At 43.9% G+C, this 26,026-nt stretch overlaps 1 protein-coding gene across 1 annotated transcript in view; it reads left to right on the top strand.

Moving 5' to 3' along the window:
- Positions 1-26,026, top strand: part of CAPN5 (calpain 5) — an 820,088-nt gene that overhangs the window by 648,519 nt on the left and 145,543 nt on the right. The window contains exons 5-6 of the mRNA XM_069640007.1: positions 2,340-2,532; positions 18,327-18,520. Of these exons, the coding sequence (XP_069496108.1) occupies positions 2,340-2,532; positions 18,327-18,520 (387 nt within the window). The remainder of the gene's footprint in view (positions 1-2,339; positions 2,533-18,326; positions 18,521-26,026) is intronic.

Raw genomic sequence — 26,026 nt, 5'->3', positions numbered from 1 at the left:
TCTCAAAAAACAAGGGGGGTCCTGGGAGTCCCTCTGCCGGGCATTAGTCCCGGTTACGAGAGACTTACCCAGAGTCTTTAGCTCACTATCTTTCACAGAGGAGAAATATCCTAAACATATCAGTCTTTGTCCTGCCTTGGGGCAGTCCAGCACCAAAATGCTAAGCAATTCTCCTCTGAACAAGAGTACCAACAGTAAATCTCTCATAACCGGGACTAATGTCTGGCAGAGACACTCCCAGGAACCCCCTTGTTTATTTGCATAATTTTAGTAGCTTTGGATCTCACCCTAAATTACTAGGGGAATCCAGACGTGTACCCCTTGCACTATTCGCTCCAACCAGATCGAAATACTGTCTGGGGATGCTGTTGGTACTCTTGTTTAGAGGAGAATTGCCTAGCATTTAGGTGCTGGACAGCCCCAGGGCAGGACGAAGACTGATATGTTTTGGATATTTCTCCTCTGTGAAAGATAGTGAGCTAAAGACTCTGGGTAAGTCTCTCATAACCAGGTCTAATGTCTGGCAGAGGGACTCCCAGGACCCCCTTTGTTAATGTGTTTAAGTATCTCATTCATTTTAACTGTAGCTGCGATTTTTTTTATCCTACGATTTTACATGTCATGAATTATTTTTTTGCATTTTGTTCTGCCATTATGCTACGCTTTTATGTGTGAACTCAAACTGGGGGGATTAAAACTGTAATGCCTTATTATTAGCAGCCAAAAGAGCCTCAGAAATTCGAGGTGAGGAAGGGCTGGCTAGTAGTGCAGAGCTCAGTGCACACAATGTTTGCTAACAAGTCTTCACAGCACCTGGTGATTGAATGTAGGAGAAAGCTGCTCCTTGCAATGCGATGTTCACTTATTTTCCCACGCACTTTAAAGGAGAAACTACACCCTAAGGGGGTTCATCAAGTTGGACTGTGCCTTTTCCTTGATCCAATGGCTTATCATGCTGGCTGAACCAAAGCACTAACACGCCTGAGAGGGACCTGCTTGAGCGTAATCCAGGGCTCAGAGAATGTCCACCACGAGTTATGGACATCCTGCAGAGGCCTGACCTCATCCCTGTAGATGTCAGGCCTCTGGCGCCACTGCGGTTTGCACAGTTTCAATAGTAACGCGTGACCCGACCATAGAGGTCATCAATAGCATCGGCTTCGTTCGAGGACTTCTCATTTCACTGACAGTCGCAGCCAAAGAAGCCTTTCGGATGATCTGAAAACGTTAACGCATACGTTTTTTTTTTACTTTTAACTCGTTTGGGGAGGTGTCACTAAAATCACTGCTTATATGTCGAAAAAACTGATATGATATTTATAACGAAACGCGCTTAATACCCAAAGGCATATTGTCGTGGGAAGTGAAGGCAGGACCGAGAGATGCGAGGAGGGGGCAGAGCCTGCGGCTGTTTGTTTATTCATTCCTAAACCGATTGTCCCCGGCCGAGGCAATGCCTATGGCTATGCCCACCCATGACCTGCCCCTCCCTGGCCAAATCCCCTGCCCCAGGCATCACCAAGTCAACCTCTAGTCTTTCTGAGTGAGCAGCCTTCCAAAAGATAATGGCATATTTGCATTTATTGACCAGCTTCTGGTGTAATACAACTTTCTCAACCAGTGCTTTTAGCCACTTGATGAGAGATTGATTGAGAGAGTGATTGATTGAGAGAGTGATTGATTGAGAGAGAGAGAGAGAGAGAGATTGATTGAGAGAGAGATTGATTGAGAGAGGGAGAGAGAGAGAGAGAGAGAGATTGAGATTGAGATTGATTGAGGGAGATTGATTGAGGGAGATTGAGGGAGATTGATTGAGATAGATCGAGATTGAGAGAGAGCTTGAGAGAGCTTGAGAGAGCTTGAGATACATTGAGAGAGATTGAGAGAGATTTTGAGATTGAGATTGCATCTGTGAAATCATGTTAAAAACCAACATTGGCAAATCTAACACTTTTGGCTCTTGTACAGGTGGGCATTTGCCAGGCACTGCCATGAGAAGTCCAGGTACTAGCACCATTTCCCAGCTGTTGCCATCGTATGGCCTGGTAGAACCATTATGGCAGTGCTTGTGTTGGTTCTGCCAATGCTGGTTTCCATTTATCTGAAAAATAATACTGTTATTAGTTTCATGTTCTAAACTGCGTGTTTGCAAGTACCCAGTGTACAGTGGCAGTGTTGAACAATAATTTACGGTGCTGTGCAGCTGCTAATTCTTCAGGATGGTCACTTATGAATGACACCTGAGAATCGGTTCTCCGTATAGCCGCCTGTGCGTGCTTGCTCGTGTTTCTTTTTGATGGGTGCCCTTATAATGATCTGTATGTGTCCGCTTCTTCAAGGTTAGCTGGCTGCTATGAGGCCCTGGACGGAGGCAACACGGCCGATGCCCTTGTGGATTTCACCGGCGGCGTGTCTGAGCCCTATGAGCTGAGCGAGGGAGACCTGGTGGCGGATGAGACCAAGAGGAACTCGTTCTTTGAGCGCGTGCTGAAGGTCCACAATCGAGGGGGGCTCATCAGCTGCTCCATTAAGGTGAGGAGTCGATGTAATTTAATTCACTTGATGTGTAGGGACACTGTTTTGCTTTCGTATATTTTCACCAGTCAAAATGTGACAAGAAGAGCAAACAACCCCCAGGGATGTCATGTGGAGGTCACCATGGGTTGCAACTGCGACCCCTGAATTCTCCCTGGCTACCCCCATGGTCTCACTTGCTTTTTTTTAATGCAAGCTCCTGGGTTGTGGCCAGAGCCATGTGGCTCCTTGTTTCTGGAGCAGCTGGCTTTCTTGTTCAGGCCTCTTAAAGAAAACAGGGGGTTCCACAAGTGTAACACTGAACAGTGACCCTAAATAATAAAGAATAGGAGTAACAAACAGACTTTCTGGAATTCTATACATTAATTGCTAGACTCATTAAAGGTTTATTTTAGGCACACTTCAGGGGGTGAGTCACTGATTTAGTCAGTTCTTAGACCCCTCAAATTCACCATGCAGACAAAAACTATATATATTTTGCTTTTCACAAGTTGCAGTTATAGCATGTTTTTTTTTCTGCCGCTGTCTGTTACGATCATCACAAGACATTCCATCTCGGTGTCCTCGTTAACTTGACAAAATCCTTGTGCCTTAAAGCCTGTGAACAGTGTAGAAATGTTTGACAATAGCTCATCCAATTGCCCTCGATTTAATTGTACCACAATTAATGCTTTGTTGTAATGTGTCTATCTTTCCTATCTCCCTGGCATGCTGTTCAGGATGTTTGTTTGCATGTATGAGGTAACAAGTGCCCAGAGTATGGGGTGCTGTGCGAGTGCGCTGCTTTCCTTGCGCTACTCTAAATTCTTTAATACACAGTTATGAACCCTCCCAAGAGTATTTATTTTGCCAACCTCTGAAGCCTGAAAAGTAGATCCAGGCAGGCTTGACACGTGGCCAACTTTGCCCGAGACTTGCATATGAACTGGCCTGCTGTTAAATCTCAGTTACCAGTTTATTGGTGTCCACTGAAGAGTGTAATTTGCTTTCTGACTTCGAGAACATTCAAACATGTAATTGCCCATTTTACTATAGCCGGCAAGATGGCTATAGCTGGCAAGATAGATCAGTGGGTTGAGTGCTCACTGCTGCGATGTGTGTGTGATTTGCAGGTTCGAATCCCAGCATGGCTAACTTAGCCTTTCATCCTTCTGAGGTCTATAAATGAGTACCAACACAGGTTGGGTGATATTGTATGTATGTTTGTTCTATATAAAGTGCTTAAGCTTAGTGCTATAATATAAAACATCATTACCATTTGGCCATGGACGTCTGCTTGCATTCACAGTAATTTGGTAATATTGGCCTATACACACACTGATATTAATGATACTCATGGTGATTAATTCTTGTATGAAATGTATATCACATTACAGTGATATCTTATCCATATTTATTGTAGTGTACTTAGAAACAGTGCTATGTGATGCCACTTCCTGTTTTGTCAAGGGTTGAAATGTGTTCCATCGCTTCATGTGATGTCACTTCGGAGTGGGGTCAAATTACATCAGCTCCTGTGATGTCATCTGAGATCAAGGGTTGTGTGATGTCACTTACACTATCCCTGGCATTTTGGTGAAATGATGTCCTTGAAAACCGCCACCCCTTTACCAGCAAAATGTTACCCGTTATTTTATAGCACCCAAAGCATCCATCTGGATTCTTGAGAGTCAATGCTGCCTGCTGTGCTACCCTTTTGAGCAGTATCATTGGGAGCCCGAATAAGTGTGGCTGAAAGCTCAGAGCTACGCAGAACGGAGGCTCTTTGGGCTAATGCAAGTTTTCCAGAGGAATTCTCCCTTGGGGTGTGCGCCCACTGTCAGGGAAGCTAGTCTGTTTTCTCTGTCTGCTGTGAAGAGCATGCATGTTCAGCGTTGTTTTTGTGATGGCCTCCCCGGCCCCAGTGCACATTGCTGAAAGGATCTTTTGCACTGAATGACTTGCGAAAATGGCCTTTCTGCAATTGCTACCACCAGGGACCCTGCATGCATCCCAATATTGCTTACAATGCCCCCCTCCACCGTTGATTTGAGTTGTGTAGATTCTGCCATATGAATGTCTGCTTAGGCCCACGCCCTCAGTCATTCCACCTATACTAGTCACTCCTCACTTATCCAATTATCAAATAAAGACAATCTCACAGATTTGTCAATTAGTCAAGAGGGTTTTATGCCACTTTTTGCCAAAAAAATTATTTAAAAAAGCACACCGATTTATATTAATTATTTGAGTTTTTCAAAGTAATTATTTCGGTAAAAATGACTTTGAAAAAATCAGCTTCGCCCAAACATCACAATACCGTTAAAGAGTGTATTTATGTATTGCTATTTGATTCAGGACGTTCAAAGATCATGTGGCCAATTGTGGCAGCAAATACTCCAGTATTTAGTAGTATATTTAAAGGGGGAATGCTCCCTACCTTTTAGAACTATTCCTTTACTCACCACATGGGACCTCGTTGGGGAAATTTGTCAGTTTTCAATGTCCTTTGGAGGAGATCATTTTATAAGTTCATGGCACAAACAGAGGTTTTGCTTGCTTTGTGCTGCAATAGTATTTTAAGATTGGAGACCGCAGGTTCATTGACATACCCCCCTCTTTCCACCTATACATCTATATCCACTTTGAATGTGAGGTATCTGAATGATGCCAGCCATTGAAGAAATGGCAGATGAAAGGGACCTGACCCTCAAGATAATTCACAATTAGCTATCGCCATGCCTGGTTATCAAAGAACTGGAAATTACATCAAGAAGATGGCGCCTAAATAGCCTTTTTAATTTTCATTGTGCAAAAGTTACCCTACACAAACTAATAACATTTCAGACCATCTTAATACAAACATATCACAAATATATGCACATCACAATACAACAGTATCCAATAATATTTATTAAGTTTAAAAACAAATTTGACACATTTTAAAGTTATTAGGATTAGTGAGATTTAATTACCTCCAGAAATACGTTCCCAAATGGTTGCAGAATTGATCCTAACAAAATTTGAGATGAAATTTCTAAAAATATTTTCCTAAGCTCATAGTTATGCGCAATTCACACAAATATGAAATAATGATTGAACTTTAGTGTGGTCTCCACAAAAATGACAAAAGCGCCCCACTTGCGAAAGACCAACTCTTATTCCCAAGATTACATACGTAGGGAGAACGGTGAATCTAAATCTTAACAATTTAATTCTCCAGTGGGGAATTGTACATTGAATTCAATATTAAGTCAGACAACCTAGTTTTCTCCCCTCAATTGCAAGGTCACAATATCATTTTGAACCTAAAATTGACTCACGCATAGTTGGCAACTCCAAATCGCACAGTTTCTTGTTCACTAGAACTTGGTTGGTAATGAGGGTTTTAGAAAAAAATACCGAGATTCCTCAGGATATCAATGCAACAACGTAAGAGCAGGCTGGAGGCTATCATATCAAAATAATTTGGATGATCTAAAGGTTTTCCATAAATCTGTTAAAATGCCATTTCACTATGCATATCTAATAATTGATAGCGGCGCACTGTTATGGAGCACCTGAATGCGTCTACTTAAGTGACCCTCTAGCTTACCAAGAATGTGTCTCATATCCTATGTCCCCCAATTCTAGGCCATTAAGAATCAGTTGTTAGCTTTGCTTTGAATTATTTATAATTAGCAACACCGAGAACTTGCCAAATTTGTTATTAATTCTCCTTAGTTGAGCTACATACTATAATGACGTTTGGTTTTAGTTTAGTCAATTTAAAATCCCAAATATACAAGCTGATGGACTAATAACAATTTTTCCTTCCCAATCACGCAATCCCAATCACGCACCAGAAATTGAGACTTTTGAGTTTTAACACATCAACTTTGATTTCGCTGTATTGATGACCAGCTTGTTGTCAATTGCACATTGGTGCTGTCTTTTTCAAGAGCGCTGAAGGCCAATCAGAGTGCAATATAATATTGGATCATCTTCGTAGGGCAGCCAAGATAAACATAGATGGCCTAGGTGGTGAGGAAATGATCTAGCTTCCGAGCGGGTGTCTCCTAAGTCTGAAAGCAAGGCATACATCAGTGGATTAGCAGAGTTTGCTAATTAAACATGTCATGATTAGCTAGCAAACCAACTTTGATAAGCAATTTTGTACTCATGTTTTTTATGTCACCAGACGTTATTTGCACTCAAGACACAAAATGAGCAACAGTACAGCATTTCTGTGTACTGCTGAAGTGAGACATTACTGAGATGAGTATCTGTAAAAAGTAAAAGTTCAGCTGCATGAATGGACACAATAAATAGATATGATAAAAAGGCTCTGAAAACAGGTTTTCAGTGCAAGGCTCTGTGCAGCTGGGTCCAGTCAGTGATGCACAGGGCAGTGTCCCGTGTATTGGATGAGCCACATGTGTGGCCCAAAATTTGCTCTGTAAGGAGAAGTTCAAATGTTTCATAAATGAAAAAGTTTACAATGTTACAGGAAAGTTCTAGCCGGAGACCAAGTATGGAGTATGGTGTTGCAGCGGGTAGGGTCATTGTCAGGTTTATGTGGACAAGATGACTTTTGCCTCTTATTGATCTGATTTTCAATATGTCATTAAATACCACTTTTGGGGGAGATCAGGGCTACGAATAACCTCAACCCCATGACAGGTAGGCCAGGCACATCATATCAGCCCTCTACACCCTTGGAAGTGGCATTTATCACCATTAGTACTCTGGGCCACCATCTGTGATACTGACACTTTTTTTTTTTTTTTTTTTTTTTTTATAATGGATTTTTTATTGACATTTCTTAGACATTAACATCGGGACACAACATTGTCCCCAACTTCCCCTTCCCGCCCCCCTCCCTCCCCACCGGTATTGGTTTCTCTGCAGTTCCTACTGTCCCATGTTTGCTTCGGGCTTAGCTTGTGAACATATCTAAGATACGAATGTTATGTGGGCACCATTGGAGCATGTAATCACTTTGCAGGTATTCTATGGTGTGTCCCCAGTCTGTGGCGAATCGCTGTCTGTTCCCTTGTAGGTTATACGTTATTCTTTCCATCGTTACATATGTCCATATCCTGTAGAGCCATTCTTGCGTCGTTGGGGGGGTCTTTTGTTTCCATTTTTGTGCTATTGCCAACCAGGCCGCTATGAGGAACCCCATAAAGTTTCGTTTTTGTGTCTTGTTTAGAGTTCTATCTTTGGGATCCCACATTCCGCACATCCAAACTTCTTCTTCTAGGTTGTCCGTTCCCATGAACATTTCCTGCATCTTGTCTTTCACTTCCGTCCAGAATTGTTGTAGTTCCCGACAGTCCCACCAGATATGCCTCCAGGTGCCCACTGTGTCACATCCCCTCCAGCAGCTATCTTGGGTTGTCGGGAACATTTTGTGTAGCCTTTCCGGAGTGTAATGCCATTGGATCATCACCTTGATCCATGCTTCCTTTGTTTGAATTGCTCGCGTCCACTTGGGAATGATGTGCCACAGGTACGTCCATTGCGTGCTCGGGATTTGTTTCCCTAACGTGATTTCCCATTTTTTCATGTAGTACCATGTGATGTTTTCTTCTTGGACATTGATGAATTTGTAAAGAGATGAGACGAATTTCTTTTCTCCCGTTTGGGTTAGTATATAGGTCTCAAAGGGGGTTAGGTCCCTTGTCAACGCCTTCATAATTCTGGGGGATGTGAGCCAGTGATGAATTTGCTCATACTGAAACCTGTCCTTCTCCGTGAGGGCTAGTAAGTCCTGGCAGTCCGTAAATGATCTTATCTGCCCTTTTTCAAACATGTCGCCCACTTTCGTACACTCTGAGTCCCTCCATTTCTGGAATGCGCCTTTTTCTACCCCTGGGGGGAAGTCTGGATTGTCTAAAATTGGGATGAACGGGGCCGGGTCTATCGTTAGGGTTTCTCTTTTGGTGGCTCTGTCCCAGATTTCCATAGTGGTGCTCATAACTTCACTTATATCAATGTTATGATGTCTGTGTGCTGGTCTCTTCCACAACAGGTGACGCAGGTTAGATCTCGCCACCGCTCGATCCTGTGCCATCCACCACTTATCTGACGTATCCGTGATCCATTCATGTAGTACCCACAGTTGTGCCGCCTCATAGTACTTCCTGAAGTGGGGAAGTGCCATCCCCCCGTCTGATTTTTGTGCGGTAAGTGCCTGGTGTGAAATTCTCGGTGTCTTATTTTGCCATATATATTTGGTAATTGTTTTTGTGAGTGATTTAAAGAAAGATGTTGGGACCTTTATGGGGAGTGCTTGGAAGTAGTAGAGCAATCTAGGTAAGATCGTCATCTTTATAACCGTTAACCTGCCCCACCAGGACACCTTCAGGGGGTTCCATCCGCTCAGGTCTGAGACGACTTGTTCCATTAGCTTCGTGTAGTTCCCTGTGTATAGATCTCTTATTTTTGGTGTGAGGGTCACTCCTAAGTATGTTACTCCTTCCTCTGACGTCTGGAGGCGTAGCTCTTTCGTTATCCTGTGGATCTCATCCTTGTTTCCGGCCATTGTCATTACCGACGATTTCTGCTTGTTAATTTTCAGGCCCGATATTTCCCCGTAATCATCTATCAGCTGGATCAGGTGTGGAAGCGATCTGCTCGGGTCCGTGATGGTCATCATCATGTCGTCGGCGTAGGCGGCTGTTTTGTGTGTTTGTCCGCCCATTTCTATCCCCTTTATTTCTGGCGTCACTCTGATCTTTTCCAATAGGGGTTCAAGAAAGATTGCATAGAGTAGGGGCGACAAGGGGCATCCCTGTTTGGTGCCCCTTCCTATTCTGATTGGATTCGATAGTTCTCGGTTGACTGCTATCCTGGCGGTCGGTGATTTGTAGATGGCTTTGATCATGTTGATAAAGTCGTTCCCCATTCCCATTTTTTTGAGGGTCGCAAAAAGCATTGTCCATTCGACCCGATCGAATGCTTTCTCTGCATCCAACGATACTATTGCTGATGGGAGTTTCACGATGCCTGCCTTTTCGATGAGGTGTATTATTCTTCTTATGTTATCGTGGGTTTTTCTGGTGGGAATGAATCCCGCTTGTTCCTGGTGGATTAATTTGGGGAGTAGTGGCGCCAGTCGGTTCGCTAGAGCCTTCGTATAAAGTTTGGCGTCTACGTTGATTAGGGCTATTGGGCGGTATGAGCTTGGGTTTACTGGGTCTTTCCCCTTTTTATGGAAGACTAGAATCTTTGCTTCGTTCATCGATGGGGTGATGTTATTCTGTGTCCTGAAGGTATTAAATAGCGTGGTCAGATGTGGAATCAGCGTTTCCGCGTATGTTTTGTAGAAGGTTGCTGTGAATCCGTCCGGACCCGGGGCTTTGTTTTTTGGCAGGTCTCTAATTGCCTTCCTCACCTCTTCTGGTGTTATTGGCGCGTCCAGGGCTTCTTTTTCTGACGGGGAAACTGTTGGTAGGGTGATGCCTCTGAGGAAGGCCTCCTGATCTTGCTCCTTCGGGTGTTGGGAGGAATATAGGTTCTGGTAGTAGTTCCGGAAAATTTCTTTAATGTCTTTCGTCTGAGTTTTCATTGTTCCTTGTTCATCTTTTATGGATTGTACCGTCTGTTCCTGTTTTCTGCCCTTCAGTTGTCTCGCCAGCAATTTGTCTGCTTTATTCGATTTCATTGCGTACCAGTGTTTCGTGTGCAGCAGCTGTGTTTCTGCTCTTTTTGTTCTAATCGGGTCTAATTGACTCTGTTACTGACACTTTTTTAATGGCCTTTGGCACTTTAAAGTGTGGAGGGTGGAGAGACCCCTAAGGGCAAGAGAGGAATGCAGGGTGAGCCGTGCTTTCTTTGAACAATATCATTTAAATAGCAAGCTGTCCTTGTTTTTAACAACACTTCAGGGAAAGACACATAATGTGCTTATAAATCAAGTGGTTGAAGGCAGACCTGATGAGACATTTTTATTGCACCGGTAGCAGGTTTATAACTCAAATTAAGTTATTAACTCTCAGAAGACTGCATTGCAAAATCACTTGCAGGAACTTTGAGTGCAGCGTTTGATGGCACAGCTTGATTAAAGCGAGCTCAGAGGGTTCCCATGAGGAGGTGTTTTGGGCATGGAGCAGCAGGAACTTGGTAGGAATGGCCATATGGATTAGCATGGCCATGGGCAGTCAATGAGTTGGCACATACTCAAACACCTACAGGCTGTGTCTCCCTCCTCATATGCCATTCCCCCTATCTGTACTCTAATGCAACAGTTTCAGCTTGTAGGTGTCGCAAGTGACACCTAATAGCCCAAACAAAAATGGCAGGGTGCAAGTATTCAACCATGTCTTAAGCATCTACCAGTAAAGATAGTTGAAGAAAGACCACCTCTGCAATCTAAGCATACCTGGATTTGCATATTCAAATGAAATGCTAATAGAATGCTCCAATAGTCCTTCAGGAATGCAGCATTTAGGAAATGTACCCCATACGGTACTATGCTGGCAAAAGCAGCCGTAAGGTCAATACCTGCAACATACGCAGGAGTCCCTAGTTATGCCCAGCTTGTTATTGAATCCTGTCTGGTAGAATTTAAGCTTCTGATATTCCTTAGACCAGTCTTCCAATTCCATTAGAACCAGATTGGCAAAAATGTTACTGTTCACATCAAGAAGTGAGACTGAGTGAATCCTAAAAATTATCCCCCTAGCTCCCTTCTTGAATATCGGAACTACATAGGATAGAGGCCACGAATTGGGTAAACTATGGTGGAGCATATTTGCCAAAACAGGTACTCCAAGATTTCGGCTCATAGTTTTGGTGCTGGATTCAATGTTACTTTGATTAACCTGCAGGGTCCACTTGCTCCTGAGGTCTTTAATCTCTGAATATAATCTTCAATTTCCTCCTTTGTAAAGGGGGAGATGCCATGGACTTGAATGCAGAACATCTGATTGATTATGGGGCATGTCATTCAGAGAAATGTGAGCTCGATTTTACAACAGATATAGGGTTTATTGGTGCCTCGTTTTGGGTCTTAATTTCATTATTTCGAAGTTCCCAGAAATTGGCGGTACTCTTAGATCTTTAATGTTGCCAACAATCCTTGGTTACCTCTACGGGACATCATATCATGATCATTATAAAACTTATCCCAATTTCTCAAAGTTTGTTTAATCTTTTTAAAAGCTGAACTTCTGTCCGCTGCCGTCTGAAATTCTAACTTTTAGATTTTCAATTGCCTCTCTTAAATCTCTTTTTCTTCCTGGCTAATGAGATTGAAACAATGACAGGAAAGAGACTACCCTTTTTCCTATTTTTACCCAGGTTACAAAACAAAAGTAGTGCAGTTCTTTCCAGGAAGAAAGTAGAAAAGCTTTCTGGTGAAAAACAATCGTACCATTCTTCAACAGTTAGCGAATCACAGAAGAGAGATAGATCAGTGTTAGAAGAATTGATATAACCGGGCTTCCAGCATAGTCGATTTTAACCCGTATTTAAAAGAAAATGGGGGAAGACAACCCATCCCTTCATTGCTACTCGGGAGCGAGCCCTCTAAGGTTGGTTGTAACACATTAGGATCACTAGATGGAGCACTAGAAATCTGCGGCTTACTGCAACAATAAAACACTGAGTGAGACATGGATGTATTATAGAGGAGATGAATCTGCAAGTCTGTCGCTCTAGCACAGGGGTCTGCAACCTTTAGCTCTACAGATGTTTTGGACTACAACTCCCATCAGCCCTGGCCACCATAGTAAATGGTGATGAATCATGGGAGGTGTAGTACAAAACATCTGGTGAGCCATAGGTGGCAGACCCCTGCCCGTTGTACATTACTATTCAACTTTTTTAACTTCAAAGTGCCAAAAAGTAATCCCATTTTAGAAATCATGCTTTGACTTTTACAGGTATATCGGTAAACACCAGGCCCGTCATTCAAATCAGGACAAACAGAATTGAAGTCCCCCACAATAATCAAAGAAGCAATATTACAATTCTGCAACCAGGAGAGGAATTAGACTATCCGCATGGTGGGCATGCCCTTGCCTGGGCTTTTTTTGAAATGTTATTAAATGGTATGATTGTAGACCAACCTCAGGTAATTGACTGGGGCTAATCCACACACATTTTCCCATGCTCACAGCATGAAAAACGCATAGACCCTGTACTCTGGCGGTGACACATCCTACAGGCGCAGTCCGCCCCTGTCATATTTAGTTGGAATGTGACAGCCAGGAGTTGACAATGTCATCTCCAGGAAGGTGGCGGACCAGCCGGTACAACGTTCATTAATCGGCCGTTTAAATTTTTGTGGGATTTTTTGCCGAACATTTTTTGCTTAAAGAAATCATTGACAAATATGGGGGGGTACGGGGTGGGGTTTGGTATAGGGAATAAATAATAGGGGAGGTGTGGTTTGGGACCCCCCCTCCCAAATAAAGAAAAATAAGTTGCTGAATATTTTCGGCAAAACATTCTTGGCAGAAAAAGCAGGGGAAAAAACCTGGGAATTAATGAACATAGAACTAGGCCAACCTTCCCCCTGCCATGGTCAGCCTGATTAACTGACAAAGGCTCCATGGGACCGCACTGCTCTTTTGTTAGGCCCTGCATCTGGTGGCAGTAATTAACATACCAATAGAGGGTATTTCAAATAGGCCCACATGGGGCCTGACTGCAAAGGTTACCAAAGGAGACCGGAAACCCAACAACCTTTCATGTGTAACTGTGTCAACCTGAAGCCTGCTACCGTCTTCAGTATCAATGGCAACAAACTGTCATGTCTGGGTCTGTTGTTTACTGAAGGCTGTCTCGGTGGGAGGACCCCATTCATAAGATATGTGAATGTGGTTTGCAGGAGCCAGACAGTCTGATCTTGCCGCAGCTTCAAGGGAGACCTGGCACTTTAACAGGGACCACAGGGGGAGGCCCATCAACCAGAGAGACTCTTTGAACAAAACAGACAGGAAGATGGGTAGTACAAAGGAGTGAGCCCAGAACTCTTTCTGACGAGAGAAGGGTTCAGCCATTTTAGATATGGGGCACTCCTTCTGCCTGTTTTCACACCTTTATCTTTCCTTTTGCAAAGCACGCATACAGGAGATTGTTGGTAGGGACCCCAAGAATGGTTCAGTAAGGTAATCTTACCCTACACCAATCACTGTGACCCACCTGGCTTTAAAAGAGAGCTGAGCCCCTCTGCTGGCAAACCATCTGAAGACTTAAAAAGAAGTAAGAAAGGAGAACTCAAACTTGGACCCTGCTGAAGCTACAGTCTGCCTTACATCTTCCACCAGTGAAGGAAGGCCAGCATATCCAAATAGGGAAGCAAGATCAGTCCCCTAAACATCTCTTAGAAGATACAGAACTCAGATTACCCTCCAGCCGCTCCAGAACTGGTACCCAGCCAGAATACAGCGCGCCCTGCTAGGCTCTGCAGCATGTTTCCTGGATAGGCTACAGCAGAAGGTCTCTCAACCTTTAACCAAGGACATGGCAGCTGTCTGCAACACACTCCTCAGCTTTGGGCTGTCTGCTCTAAGGGACAACGTAAGCCCATTGAAGAAACTGGGAGAAGTGCAGCAACTAGCATCTACAGACACCCACCTTAAATGAAATTCTCGAGTTCCTTGATCTGCAGCCGATGTCAACGCTGACCATTGTCAATCCGTTGTTGCTTAAAGACATCCGAGATGTCTCGACCAGTGCTCCAGAACTGCCACTCAGCACTGAGACAATGATTCCTGACCCCGATCTGCCATGTAGGCTGGCTGCAGCCGTTCGTCCAGCTTTCCTCACTGTAGCATTGTGCCGCCTGATACCGGCAGCAACTCCCATTTCGAAATCTGTCACAGAAGCCTGCAAAGCGCCCTGAAGCCGATTTAACCCTGTTGAGCACAAAGAACATCTACAGCACAAGGTACATAGTGGTTCTTCCCCCTGGTCCTTCCCAGAAAGCCCCTAGAGACATTTTAAGACCCATTGCTCCCTTTGTGCTGAAGCCAAGAAACCTTAACAAGCTATTGTGGTTATTAACCATACCATATTGTGGTTATTAACCAGACAGGACTACCCTTCTGTCAGTATCACCCCTTTTCCTTCTTTGAAACTGTCTGTCCTCTGCATTCCTTTACAGGGTGGTTGTATTTTTTAGTGTTAGACTGTCAGTTGTGATTAATGAAGTAGATATTTTTAATACAACCATGACTGGACACTCCTTTTATCATTGGGTAATAATTGTATTTTCACTGTGTTGCAACTAACCAATGATCCACGACATTTTGGAGATAAGCCTGTCCTTCCGTCCACGTTACCAGAATTGGACAAGGAGGTTTATAATTTGCTTGTTATTACAATCTGTTCAGATCCCTTCTGGTGTATTAGAGTTGTGGGGCTGATTAATGGTTTAGAAACTGATATTGTAACGGTTTATTGATAAACCACCCTCCACATGCAGAGTTCCTTCCATCCCCACTGAAGTGGTTATGCAACAAACTATTTAACATATACTACTTTTTTTTTTGCCCTATCTCAGACACATATCATGTCCATTGGATCCCTCTCCCCTGAGCTAACAATGAGCCAAGAACCAGGCCGGTGTATGGGAAATATATTGGTATTTATTTAAATTAACAGTAATAGAAATTAGCACAAAAACACCACTTTATCTGTGGCACACATGTCAAAACACCACTTTATCCACCTCTCAGCATGAATAAACCACAAAAGTGAGTTAAAAAGAACACAATCACACTTCTTACTTTCTTCAAATTTCACATCACAAAATAATTGCACTGATCAATAGCAAAGGCACTTATGTAATGTTGTGGGATTTTGATTTTCCTTCAGGCTTAAAAGGGTAGCAGTAGGATTTCAAGATTGGTTAAAATATATATGGTAATTATAATTTCGCCAACACTTTTGGTTTAAAATAAACACAGGGTGATATATTGCTTTGTTTTTCAGACCCCCCCCCTGCTTTGGTCTAGGTTGGGAAGTCAGACAGAAAAATGTGAAGGCTTTGGGGAATTTTGGATTTCAGACCCCCCTCCACTGAAAGTCATGCGTTGGGGAAGCTGGATAAAAAGGTTGGGCTGATTTAGGGACAAAGACACCCCTCTTCCTTAAAGAAGTCTGGGTCAGCTGGACAACAAGGATTACCCAATTAAATTATAGGCTATAGTTTTCAGCGCACACTGGGAAGAGAGCTTTGTTAATTTTGAATTTTAACAAAATTCACCCCATAGTGTTCTGCCAAATGGGGAATTAATTATATTGATATTTTTGGTTAAATGGGCTAAGGATCTATCCAGTTTTGCCCATCCCACCCACTATAAAGGGCAAGGATTCAAGGCAAGCAGACTCCCACGTCTTTTGGTTTCCCAGGGCTCAGTTCTACTTACATAGCAAGCCTCTGTTTAAGGTTCAGGAAAGCCAGCGGCATCTCGGGACACTCTGGAAAAATAAGGCAGTGGTCTGGTCACTCCACTCTCAAAATGGCCTCCCGCTCTCCACCATAGGACCGAGTCAGCTTTGAGGCCTTCCTAGGATAGATAGCTCCACCCAGATGCACTCTCAGCAATTTACTCTGGTGTCCTGTTACAGCTGTCAGATGGTAAGTTTCAGCAGCCTTCCTGAGGTCGGTCTCTTCTCTCTGTCCTCCTATCTTTCTCCTTTTTCTGTCCCCTGTCCTAGTGCAGTCCCCCTTATACAGCAGCAATGACACCACCAATTTTACAATCTTGGGGCAGTGCCCTGCAATAATCCCTGCCACTAGGGTTGGACAGTTACCCTTCTCTCTCCTCCCAAACCCAACCTCCAAGTCAGGATTGGTCTACGGGTCTGGGGCAACATATGGCAATTCCCATTTGCAACCGCCCTTTGTTCTCCTTTCAACTTCTTGGCAAAAACTAGTTATGTATCACAACTTCATAATTTTACTAGCAACTGCCATACTAAACATATTTTCTGTTGCAGCTAATCATGGGAAATTGGATAAACCGACCACCAAATCGGTATCATCTAGCACGTCCATGTGGCATCTTTCTGTTGTTTCCATAAAAAGCACAACAGTTATGAATATGTAAGTTATTAGCATATCCCTAATTTCATTTTCCACCAGCTCACCAACTCTCACATTTGGAACATGTTCAGATCAGTCAGAAACGCATCTTGGATATCCATTACAGTTCCATGAGTCGCACATGGATGAATTTTATATCCCCAAAATCACCTGGAAATTACATAAAAAGGGTACAAAAATGAAATCAATCTGCCTTATGATGGCTGAGGTGAACAGCCTAAATGATGATAGGCCTTTTAAGTAATTTTGGATCTTCATGTGCGACAAGTGGCCCTGACTTCCAATGTCCGGCCATTTGTTTTCACTGGGTCAGTCTGTGCCCACAGTTTTTTTTATCAATCTCCTTTGTGTTGGAAGCTTGCTCTTTGAAATGGGTGCCCCCATTTTCACTCATATTAGTTGTGCTCCAGCCAAGGGTGACTTTTTCTTGAAGTCCATGCTTTCAGAGCCAGCAGGTCTGGAGAACACTGAATTTCGACACCTTTAGCAGGATATTTTATTGCGGTTGGTTATTAGATAGGAGATGTGACATCCAGGCTGAAGTGGGAGATGTCCTTGTGGGGTTTTTCCCACAGCCAGCAAAAGTTGCTGCCTTTGGCTGACATTTGCCATGAAGACAAAGTGGCTCTTCAAATGTCACTGGAGTTTTGTAGGTGAAACATAATATGCATTGCTTTTGTTCAACCCGCACATTGTTTTTTGTTTTCCTGATGTTTTTCTGTGAGCAGTGATATATTTTTCACTTTTACTTTTGAAACCGTTTTTATTTGCACACACATGTGAAGGCAGATTTTTGTTTTCAATGTTTGAACATACTGTTTTCCATGTGATAGGGACTTCTGAAGGCCCCTTTCCAAACGGCTCTTTAACTTTACTTGAAAAACGAATGGCAGGCCATTTTTGTTTCAGTATTTACAATCCTGCCATTCATGTGACAGGGACGTCTGTTTGTGGCCTTTAAATGCACCCCACAATATTAACCCCTGGACCCACTGGTACCCCATAAGTTGATTTGTCACAGCATGGCTTTACAAATCGAATAAACGAATTGCTCAATTTTTACTTGCATCGGATTATAATCAATATTCATTATGATCAGAGTTTTCACACTCGCTATCACAGAATTGGAAAGGCTAATAGCTAAAATACCCTCGGTCGAAATTTCTAGGTGTGTTACCACTACTCCCAGATTTTTACGAATTCCAATATGCTACCCGCCTGACATACGACCACGCAAGCCTTTAAGAGCCAGACTGCAGGATTGCAGTGGAACCATCCGATTAATGATCTGCTCTGACCACAACTCCTGTAGTAATATTATATCAAGTCTTTCAATTTTGATGCACCTAGATTTTCAGCTAAAAGACTGAAGTCTCACGAGTTCTACGAGCAACGTTTTAAGGTGTGTGCATTACATAGGTGTATTGTGCATTGATGGACTTTGGTAGTCTGTACTTATAGTGATTGTCAGGTATCCTGAAACACCATATCTGGCACTATTTATTTTGCTTTTATATTGCGCTCCATGCCGGTGTCCAACCTCTAAACGCGGGACCGGTTATGAAACCCATGCTGCTCAGTGTTGTCTTGATTCCAAGACAACACTGTCCCTGGACAGGATATCTGCAAATCATCCTTAACAATGCTAGATAGCCTTTTTATATTTTGATGTTTTAAAATTGTAGACCACAGTGAAATTGACACAGTATTGTCTTCAGTTTTAGCAACAAAGTTACTCATTCAATCTTCATGTCTCCTTGTTCAGGCTACATCTGCCGCCGACATGGAGTCGCGCCTGGCCTGTGGCCTCGTGAAAGGCCACGCATATGCAGTCACTGACGTGCGGAAGGTCCGGCTGGGGCAGGGCCTTCTAGCCTTCTTCAAATCCGAGAAGCTGGACATGATCAGAATGCGAAATCCCTGGGGGGAGAAGGAATGGAACGGAGCCTGGAGTGACAGGTAATATCGCTATCCCGTATGCAGGGCTCATGCTCCAGCATGGATCCCATTATACATACTGCAATAGCATTCGCAGGGCATCTGTAGTTGGTGTCACAAAAGCAATGTGCAATGAAATGGAGTTGCAAATAATTTCTTCTCCTTCCTCTCCTCTGTTAGTGAATTTACCATTTGCTTGTGTGGCACTTGATATATGCACATTGCTGTCCTGTGCCGCAATTCAATAATTGCGAAATAAGAATAGGTTAAAATAAAGCATTTAAACGTCTGACCCATTTATGCCAGTACCAATTTACAAGTACCAATATCGGTTGGGTAATATTGTATGTAAATATGTTCTCTGTAAAACGCTTTGGATTGAGGCGCTATATAAATAACACATCATTATGCCGAATTAACTTTTGAGAGTATTTAGAATGTCTTGTCCTTAAGTTAAATCTACTTTCCAAATAAAAATGTTTAATGTTTGGGTCTTACCTTGTGGTCAGTTAGTAAGGGCTGTTACACACAACTAAAGTCGCTGGGTTGACAATCCTGTCTCTCAGTTAGTAAGGGCAACATTAATTATGCAATTCTTCACTGCTTCATTGGGTAACGCCCTAAAAGACAAACTGTGCTTGCGTATTTACACTTCCACACCACAGGCGGTGTCTAGACCAATGGGGAACCACTTAATATTTGACACAGCTCAGGAAGTCCAGAAATTGGGGTATCTTAAAGTGCAAGTTATTTTCATTCTCCCTTTCAGGGACCAAAATTCCATTTGGATTAGTTAGTAATGAGAAGGATTGGTCTTTTCTACAAAGCAAATCTGGTTTATTAACAGCATCTTCTATAAACAATTCTGTTATGTTTGGGAAGATAACTTTCTGTGAGTTTTAAGTCGCCATAAATAAGCAGATGCATTCTCTGGGTTGTGCACCTGTTCTACACACCGCTATGTATGTCCCTTGTCTTCTAACCCTTCCTTTTTATGGAAAGACCTGTATGAATGTGTGTTACCCAAGTTGCCCGCAACCGAAGTGACCAAAATGTTTTGCGCCAGTTTTGATCGAAAATATATGTGGGGGGGGGGGCTTGGGGTAATAAATAATATAGGGGGATTGGGGTGGGGGGCTGCAGGGGGTATCCCCCAAATACATTTCAGTCAAAACAGCCACAAATAATTCGGCCGAATCGGCCATGGGCAATTTGAAACGAGCAATTCGTGTACATCCTAAGAATGGCCGCCCTTTCTTGTCCAAAGTGCACAGAGCATTTTCTTTAGGAAAGCACAACTTCCCTCCAGGAACTATGGTCGAGGTAATGAACTGCTTGAGCCGGGCCATGTTCAATTTGGCTTCTATAAACACACTTATGTGAGTAATGCAACAATACATTGGTAGTGCGTTTTTTTATTTTTTATGAAACAATGAACACACTAAACCCTAAAATAAATGTACTGCTGTAATCAATGTTTGTCGAATTGGAACCTTATGGCATTTAAAACATAATATCATTTTGCATTTCCGTTGAGGGCCTTCTGACTTTTTTGTAGTGATATGCCCCTTACTTGCCTTATAATGTTATTGACCACAAAGCGTGCCCTTCTGCTTGGCATCGGCTGTTAGTGGGTAGAATGACCTAGCTACAACAACCGTGCCTGCTCAGTGCTATAAATCCGAAATTATGTTCTGAGTAGGTATCAAAATAGGAATGTGTTGAGCAGGTGCTAAAATCAGCTCTTGGTTATCCAGCATCACCGAATAAGCAGGAGCTGTCTCTGGGGAACGAGGAGCTAGTACTCCGCAAGTTGCAAATTCTGAGAAGCAGTCCACCATCCTTTGCCCATTACATGTGACCCGCAGTGGGTGAAATGTGTCCTAATGCTACTTTGGAGACATTCCTGAGCAATCAGAGTTCATGCCATAGAAGCATGTTTGTGTGGCACCAGTTCGCTTGAAGTCAAACGCAACTCCTGGTAGCTGTTGGTATCCATCTCACCAGTCGTCTTTTTTCTAGGCTACAAGCAGGAGCTGAATAGCTCCCAGCTCCTGGGAGTGTGGAACCCTGCAGAGAGATGGTGGCAGACGTCCTTGTATGGCACTAGTTGGCCATGATGTCCGAACGTGCCTTGAGCACCAGGCCAACAGTGACCAGTCTCTGGCATATGTATGTTCTTCAGGATTACCTTACATTCTAAGGTGCACCTGGGAAACCTGGAATGCCGGTAGCCCTTCCAGTAGACGCATAGCAGATGGTTGATGTTGACTCGTACTGCCTGCTCCAGGGTTCGAGAACACCCTTGTGCTCCTAATGGTTAATGGACCTGGCATGCACAGTATGAAGAGGTCAGCGAGGAATGGAAAGTCATGGGGCAGTTTACAATAGATGAGGGTCCCTTGCTTGTTGTGAAAAGAGAATTAAGCTGCACTTCACTAATGAGGCCCTGGGGCCGAAACATGTCAAAGGTTGCTTGTGTCCCGGAAACTGTACCAACCAGTTGAGTGGGGATACTGCCCGGAGGAGTTACCAGTGGTTAAGAAACGTAGGTTGAAGCAAGGGTACAACATCCTTTCATTGACACTTTTTTTCCATGGGTTATTTTACGAATATTTTTCAACAAAAAAAACAAATCAAAGAATATAGGGGGTGGGAAAGTGCATATAAGAGGTGTAGGGGTCGGGAATAGAGAAAAAACAGGGGGTGGCGGGCTTGGGACACCACCCCCCTGGGAGGGACCCCCCAACCCCAAAATAAAATATGATTTTTTTCATTGAAAAATATTTGTTAAAAAAACATAAAAAATAAATCTGTTGATGAAATGGCATAGAACCCCAGCAAGATGGCTGCTATCGTAAGGAATTTGTCTAAAAGCCTGCAATGGACTAATATGGTGGCGAATAATTGTCCTTGGTTATCTTGCTACCTGTCAAGGGCAGGGTTATATACAAACCAACGTGTTTTTGATCTACCATGCAGTGAACAAACGTCGTGAAACCTCTAGAAATGCTTAGACTTCTTTAACCTGTGGGCTACATATATGCAACTTTCACATTGATAGTTGCATATGTTATAACATATCACCTCCTACCTTTTAGTATTGGACTTTGTCAGCTCTAAGAAGGAGTTCTTGACTTGATAACATACATGGAAAGTTGGAATGCTGAGTCGACTGCGCTGGGATTCTAATCTCTGAAAATGTCTACCTTTAGAGAATTTAGCCTGTGTACACAGGCTTTGACTGTAGTGTATGTATGTATACATATATATAGTTGCTACAAGGCCGATAAAGCGGGCAATGGGAGGGTAAGATGGCGCAGTCTCTAACAATTGGTGACTCTAGTTTCAGACCCTTGCTGAGATCAGCCCTTCTTCAGGCAAAGGTAGTCAGAATAAAAATCTTGGCGAGCAACTGACTTCAACAACTAAGATTTTCAGAGCTAATGTTGATATCCGGGGGGGGGGGGTAGCTCAGCTGCAGCGTGCGCGTCTTGGAAGCAAGATGACACGAAGCAACAACAGGTTCGATCCCCGGGTCCGCACTTAGAAACCTCTGGGTGTTTAAGCCATTATAAATTACGCAACTAAGAAAAAAAAACAATTCCCGTAAGAACGCCTCGATGCCTGTGGGCTGTGTGAGCGCTTTATAAATGTAAATAAAATAAAATAAAAAATGTTTATATGGACCCTCTGCCTCAGACACACCTACATTCATTCCGTGTCTGTTTTTCATTGCGTCTTAATGCTCAAGCTGCTCATTGCTATGTCCCCTTCAGGTGTAATAGACAGTTTGATTATTTCTGTGTTGATCGTTATTACATGTGCTATTTTCATATGCCAGCGGACAACGTTTCTCTCAATTAGTGTCAAACATATTTCATTCTGCCAATGCATTTTCCAGTTTGCTTTAATGGTTCTATCACAGACGAAAGTCAATATCTAAAATAGCTCCTTAGTTTCTCCTGCTGTGGGATTTCCACTTCCCTCAGGGTCCTGATGCTGAACTTGTTAGTAGAATCAACCACATTTTATATATATAAGAATGTTTGAAAAATTCCCGTTGCAATGTTAGAATCAAAGACAAAAATGCGATTGAAACTTGGACTTTAGTCAACTTGTTTCTAAGAAAAAAAAAGTATGTTAATATATATTTCCCTTATGTAGCCAGCCTGTGGACCAAACAGGTAAATGCAGTCATGTCAGTGTGGCGTTGATTTTCTATTTGTCGATCATTATCTGGGGTTGGAAGTGTGTGCCCTGTGGCCACCTGGGGAGATTACACCAGCATCACTCCAGTTGCAGTTGTGGTCTGTAACTCGTCTGCGGAAAAGAGTGTCCAAACCTGCTATTTGCATTGACATGTATGCAGTGTGTTCATTGAAGGCCTACCGCCTGTACTCACTGACAGGCACAGCAAGTGCTGGGTGATCTGAGGTTAGCATCACACTTAATGGCGTTAAATGGGAAGCTGAGGCCAAAGGAAACAACCCTACCTGGGCAGCCGATCCTGAAGTGTCTGCCTCACCTGTGTTTCAAGAATGGAGAATAACCATTGCAGTGCTGCTTTGGGTTTGGATTCTTCAATAAAAATCAAAGGGATGCCAAAATTAACAATTAAAGCCAGTCTGACCAGAATTGGTCTGGTGGTACCAAACAGGGAAACAAGGAGACAATTTAGATTGCCAATGTGGTTTCTAGGGGATTTGCAGGTAGTTATTGACAATCAAAAACAACCTATGACAGGGGGATGGCGCTGTCAATAAACAAAATGGAGGAAATGAATGCAAGGGAACTAGAAGGCTCTCTAGGATTAGGACCACACTGGATTCCTTTATTCGTAGATCATTCGTTTGAGACCAGCCATGGTTGTCCGTAACATCCCTCACCGCCTGGTAACTGTTGTGTGGGTAACTTTATGCGTTGTGTTACTCTTGGCCGAGTTCCTGGTATGTTGGTAAACCGTAATGTGTGAGAACGATCTCTGTTTCTGAATGTGCTGCACAAACCTATGCACCTGCTGGACCTTTGTGGTCCAGCGCTTTGCTTGGGCCCCTTGAGTCATAGGCAGTGATGGTCCTACAAATAAATGAAGGAAAGCAAATTTAAGATCAAGGTTTCCGAGCCAAAGGTGTAGTGGTGTTGGATACTTCAGAAGAGGTTCCAGGGTCCCTATCGATCAGGCGTCTGCAACCTTTACTTCTCCAAATGTTTTGGACTAGATCACCCGTCCATTCTAGCCAGCATAGTCAAGAGTGAGGGATTATGATCTAAAACAAACGGCAAGACGCGGGACACCTGTTATATAGGCTCTAGTGCAGAGGTAATAGAACAGGTATACAGCGGGTGGTAGGTTACAGAGACGCACAGAGAAGTGGTACAGCTGTGCAGGGTGGCGAGGGGGAGACACTTCTAGTGAGTCGGGTGGCACGGGGGTGACGTGATGGCCTAGCTGTAGAGGAGAGACTCCTTGAAGAGGTGGGTCTTGAGTGCTTTTCTGAATTGTAGCGGAGTGGGGGTGAGTCCGATGCTGATGGGGAGGATGTTCCATAGTCTTGGGGAATAGGCAAAGAAGGCTTGTTTTCTGGTCCTTTCCTTTTTGCAGCAGTGGATTTCAAGTCTGCACAATGCCTGGCTTCTGGTGGTGTTCTGTCCACCGGAGATGCTGACATTCTCCATGAGGTAGCTAGGTGGCTTGAGGGCGACTGCCTTATAGTAGATGCAGCAAGACTTGAAGGTAATTTGTGCATTCAGTGGGAGCTAGTGAAGGTTGACGAATGCTGGGGTGATGTGGTTGTATCTGTGTAGACCCTTGATGAGGCATGCAGCTGTGTATAGGACACCTCTTAGGGGCTCAAGGGAGGACGACGGGAGGCCATCGAGGAGGGCATTGCCCCATTCAGTTGGGATAGGACCAGTGCTTGAACGGTAGATCCAAAGCTGTCCATAGGGATGAAGGGCTTGACTTTCCATAGGAGGGACAGCTGATGCCAAGCTGTCTGAGTTGTCTTAGCTATGTGTGTCTTGAAGGAGAGGTGTTTGTCGATGTGCAACCTGAGGAACTCGGCACAGGAGGTGAGCTCTGGTTTCTATAGTAGAGGGAAGATGTATCCTATCTTTAGGCTCGATGGGAAGGTGCCTTGTGTTAGGGAGCTGTTCAGGATCTTCAGGGTAGGGAAGGAGAGCTTCTGCAGGGAGGGTCTTGAGGATGGATGATGGAGGAAGTTGTCTGTGTACGTTGTGGCTTTGAGGGTGTCCAGGTTTTCTACTAGTACTCTGTAGAGTGTCTTGAATGTTGTCCAGGGTGTGGAGACTTCATGAGGAGGGACGTGAGGTGGGTCTGTGGATGCAGAGTTGGTGGCTGTGTTGTTGAATCTCGCTGATTTTGGCGATTAAGGTGTTGCTGGCAGTGGATTTTTCAATGGAATTGGTATGGCAGTAGAGAGTAGTAGATTGACACAGTGCTTTACCACTTTGAAGGGCGCTCTGGTTCTGTTGTAGGTTTCTGTTATGGTATTCTGATAGTAGGAAGCCTTGGATGTATTCATTAGTTGTCGGTGGGTTGCTATGAGTTCCTTGCGGACCACCAGGTCAGATGCAGTCCTGAAGCGGCACCAGGATTTCTCTTGGTTGCCTGATGGCTCTTTTGCTGAGGTTGAGTTCTTGCATGTACCAGGTTGCTAATGGTTTTGGTTTGCAGGTGCATTGTTTCAGAGATGAGTGTCGGTTGATGGAGGCTGAGAGCATGGCGTTTAGTGCTTCCATAGAATGTTGCAGGTCGGTTGGGGGTGTTCAGTCCATGTGAGGTGGACGTTGGCGAGGTCTTCTGTGGGGGCTTCCACCGGGATGTTCGTGAAGGATTGTGTGATAGTTTTCTGCTCGGAGTGCTTGACTGGGGTGGTGTGCATGATTTAGAAAGGCATGGCCAGGTGGACAGTCAAGCGGGAGAGGAGGAGCTTTAGTCGAGGGATGGCAGTGTGGTGATGATTAGGACAACGATGTTACCTTTCTTGTGCGTTTGGTCTTTCATGTGCTGTGTGAGGCGGATGGTGTCAAGAAGGCCAAGGAGAGCTTCCTTCATCGGTTTGGTGGCCTTGTTGCCTGGGAGGTTGAAGTGTATAGGGAGATGTTGTTGGTGTGCGTGATGGACATGTTGGTGACCAGGTCGGTGAAGTCTCTGATGAAGGCAGCGTTAGGTTTGGGTGGTCTGTAGATGAGATGGAAGGTGATTGTGTCCCTCTGTGAGAGCGGGACGTGCCGGGAGAAGGCTTCGAAGGAGCCGATGTAGTTGATGTAAAGTCTGGCGCAGGGCCACAAGGTCTTGTGGATGAATGCGAGGCCTCTGCCTGTCTTGTTCAGCTGGTCTCTGTGTTGAATGCTGTAGCCATCGGGGACAAGGACGTCTAGGATGTGGGTGGAGGTGGGTTTCAGCGAGGTCTCCGTGATGAAGATTGCATCAAGGTCATGTGTATTGATGATGTTGGTGATGTCTGCTGCATGGGTGATAGCTGAGAGGATGTTGGCAAG

Source organism: Ambystoma mexicanum, chromosome 7q (assembly GCF_040938575.1).
Source record: "Ambystoma mexicanum isolate Mex_15411 chromosome 7q, UKY_AmexF1_1, whole genome shotgun sequence".
Lineage (NCBI taxonomy): Eukaryota > Metazoa > Chordata > Amphibia > Caudata > Ambystomatidae > Ambystoma > Ambystoma mexicanum.
The sequence above is the reverse complement of the archived record's forward strand: the minus strand, read 5'-3'. Positions and strand labels throughout refer to the sequence as shown.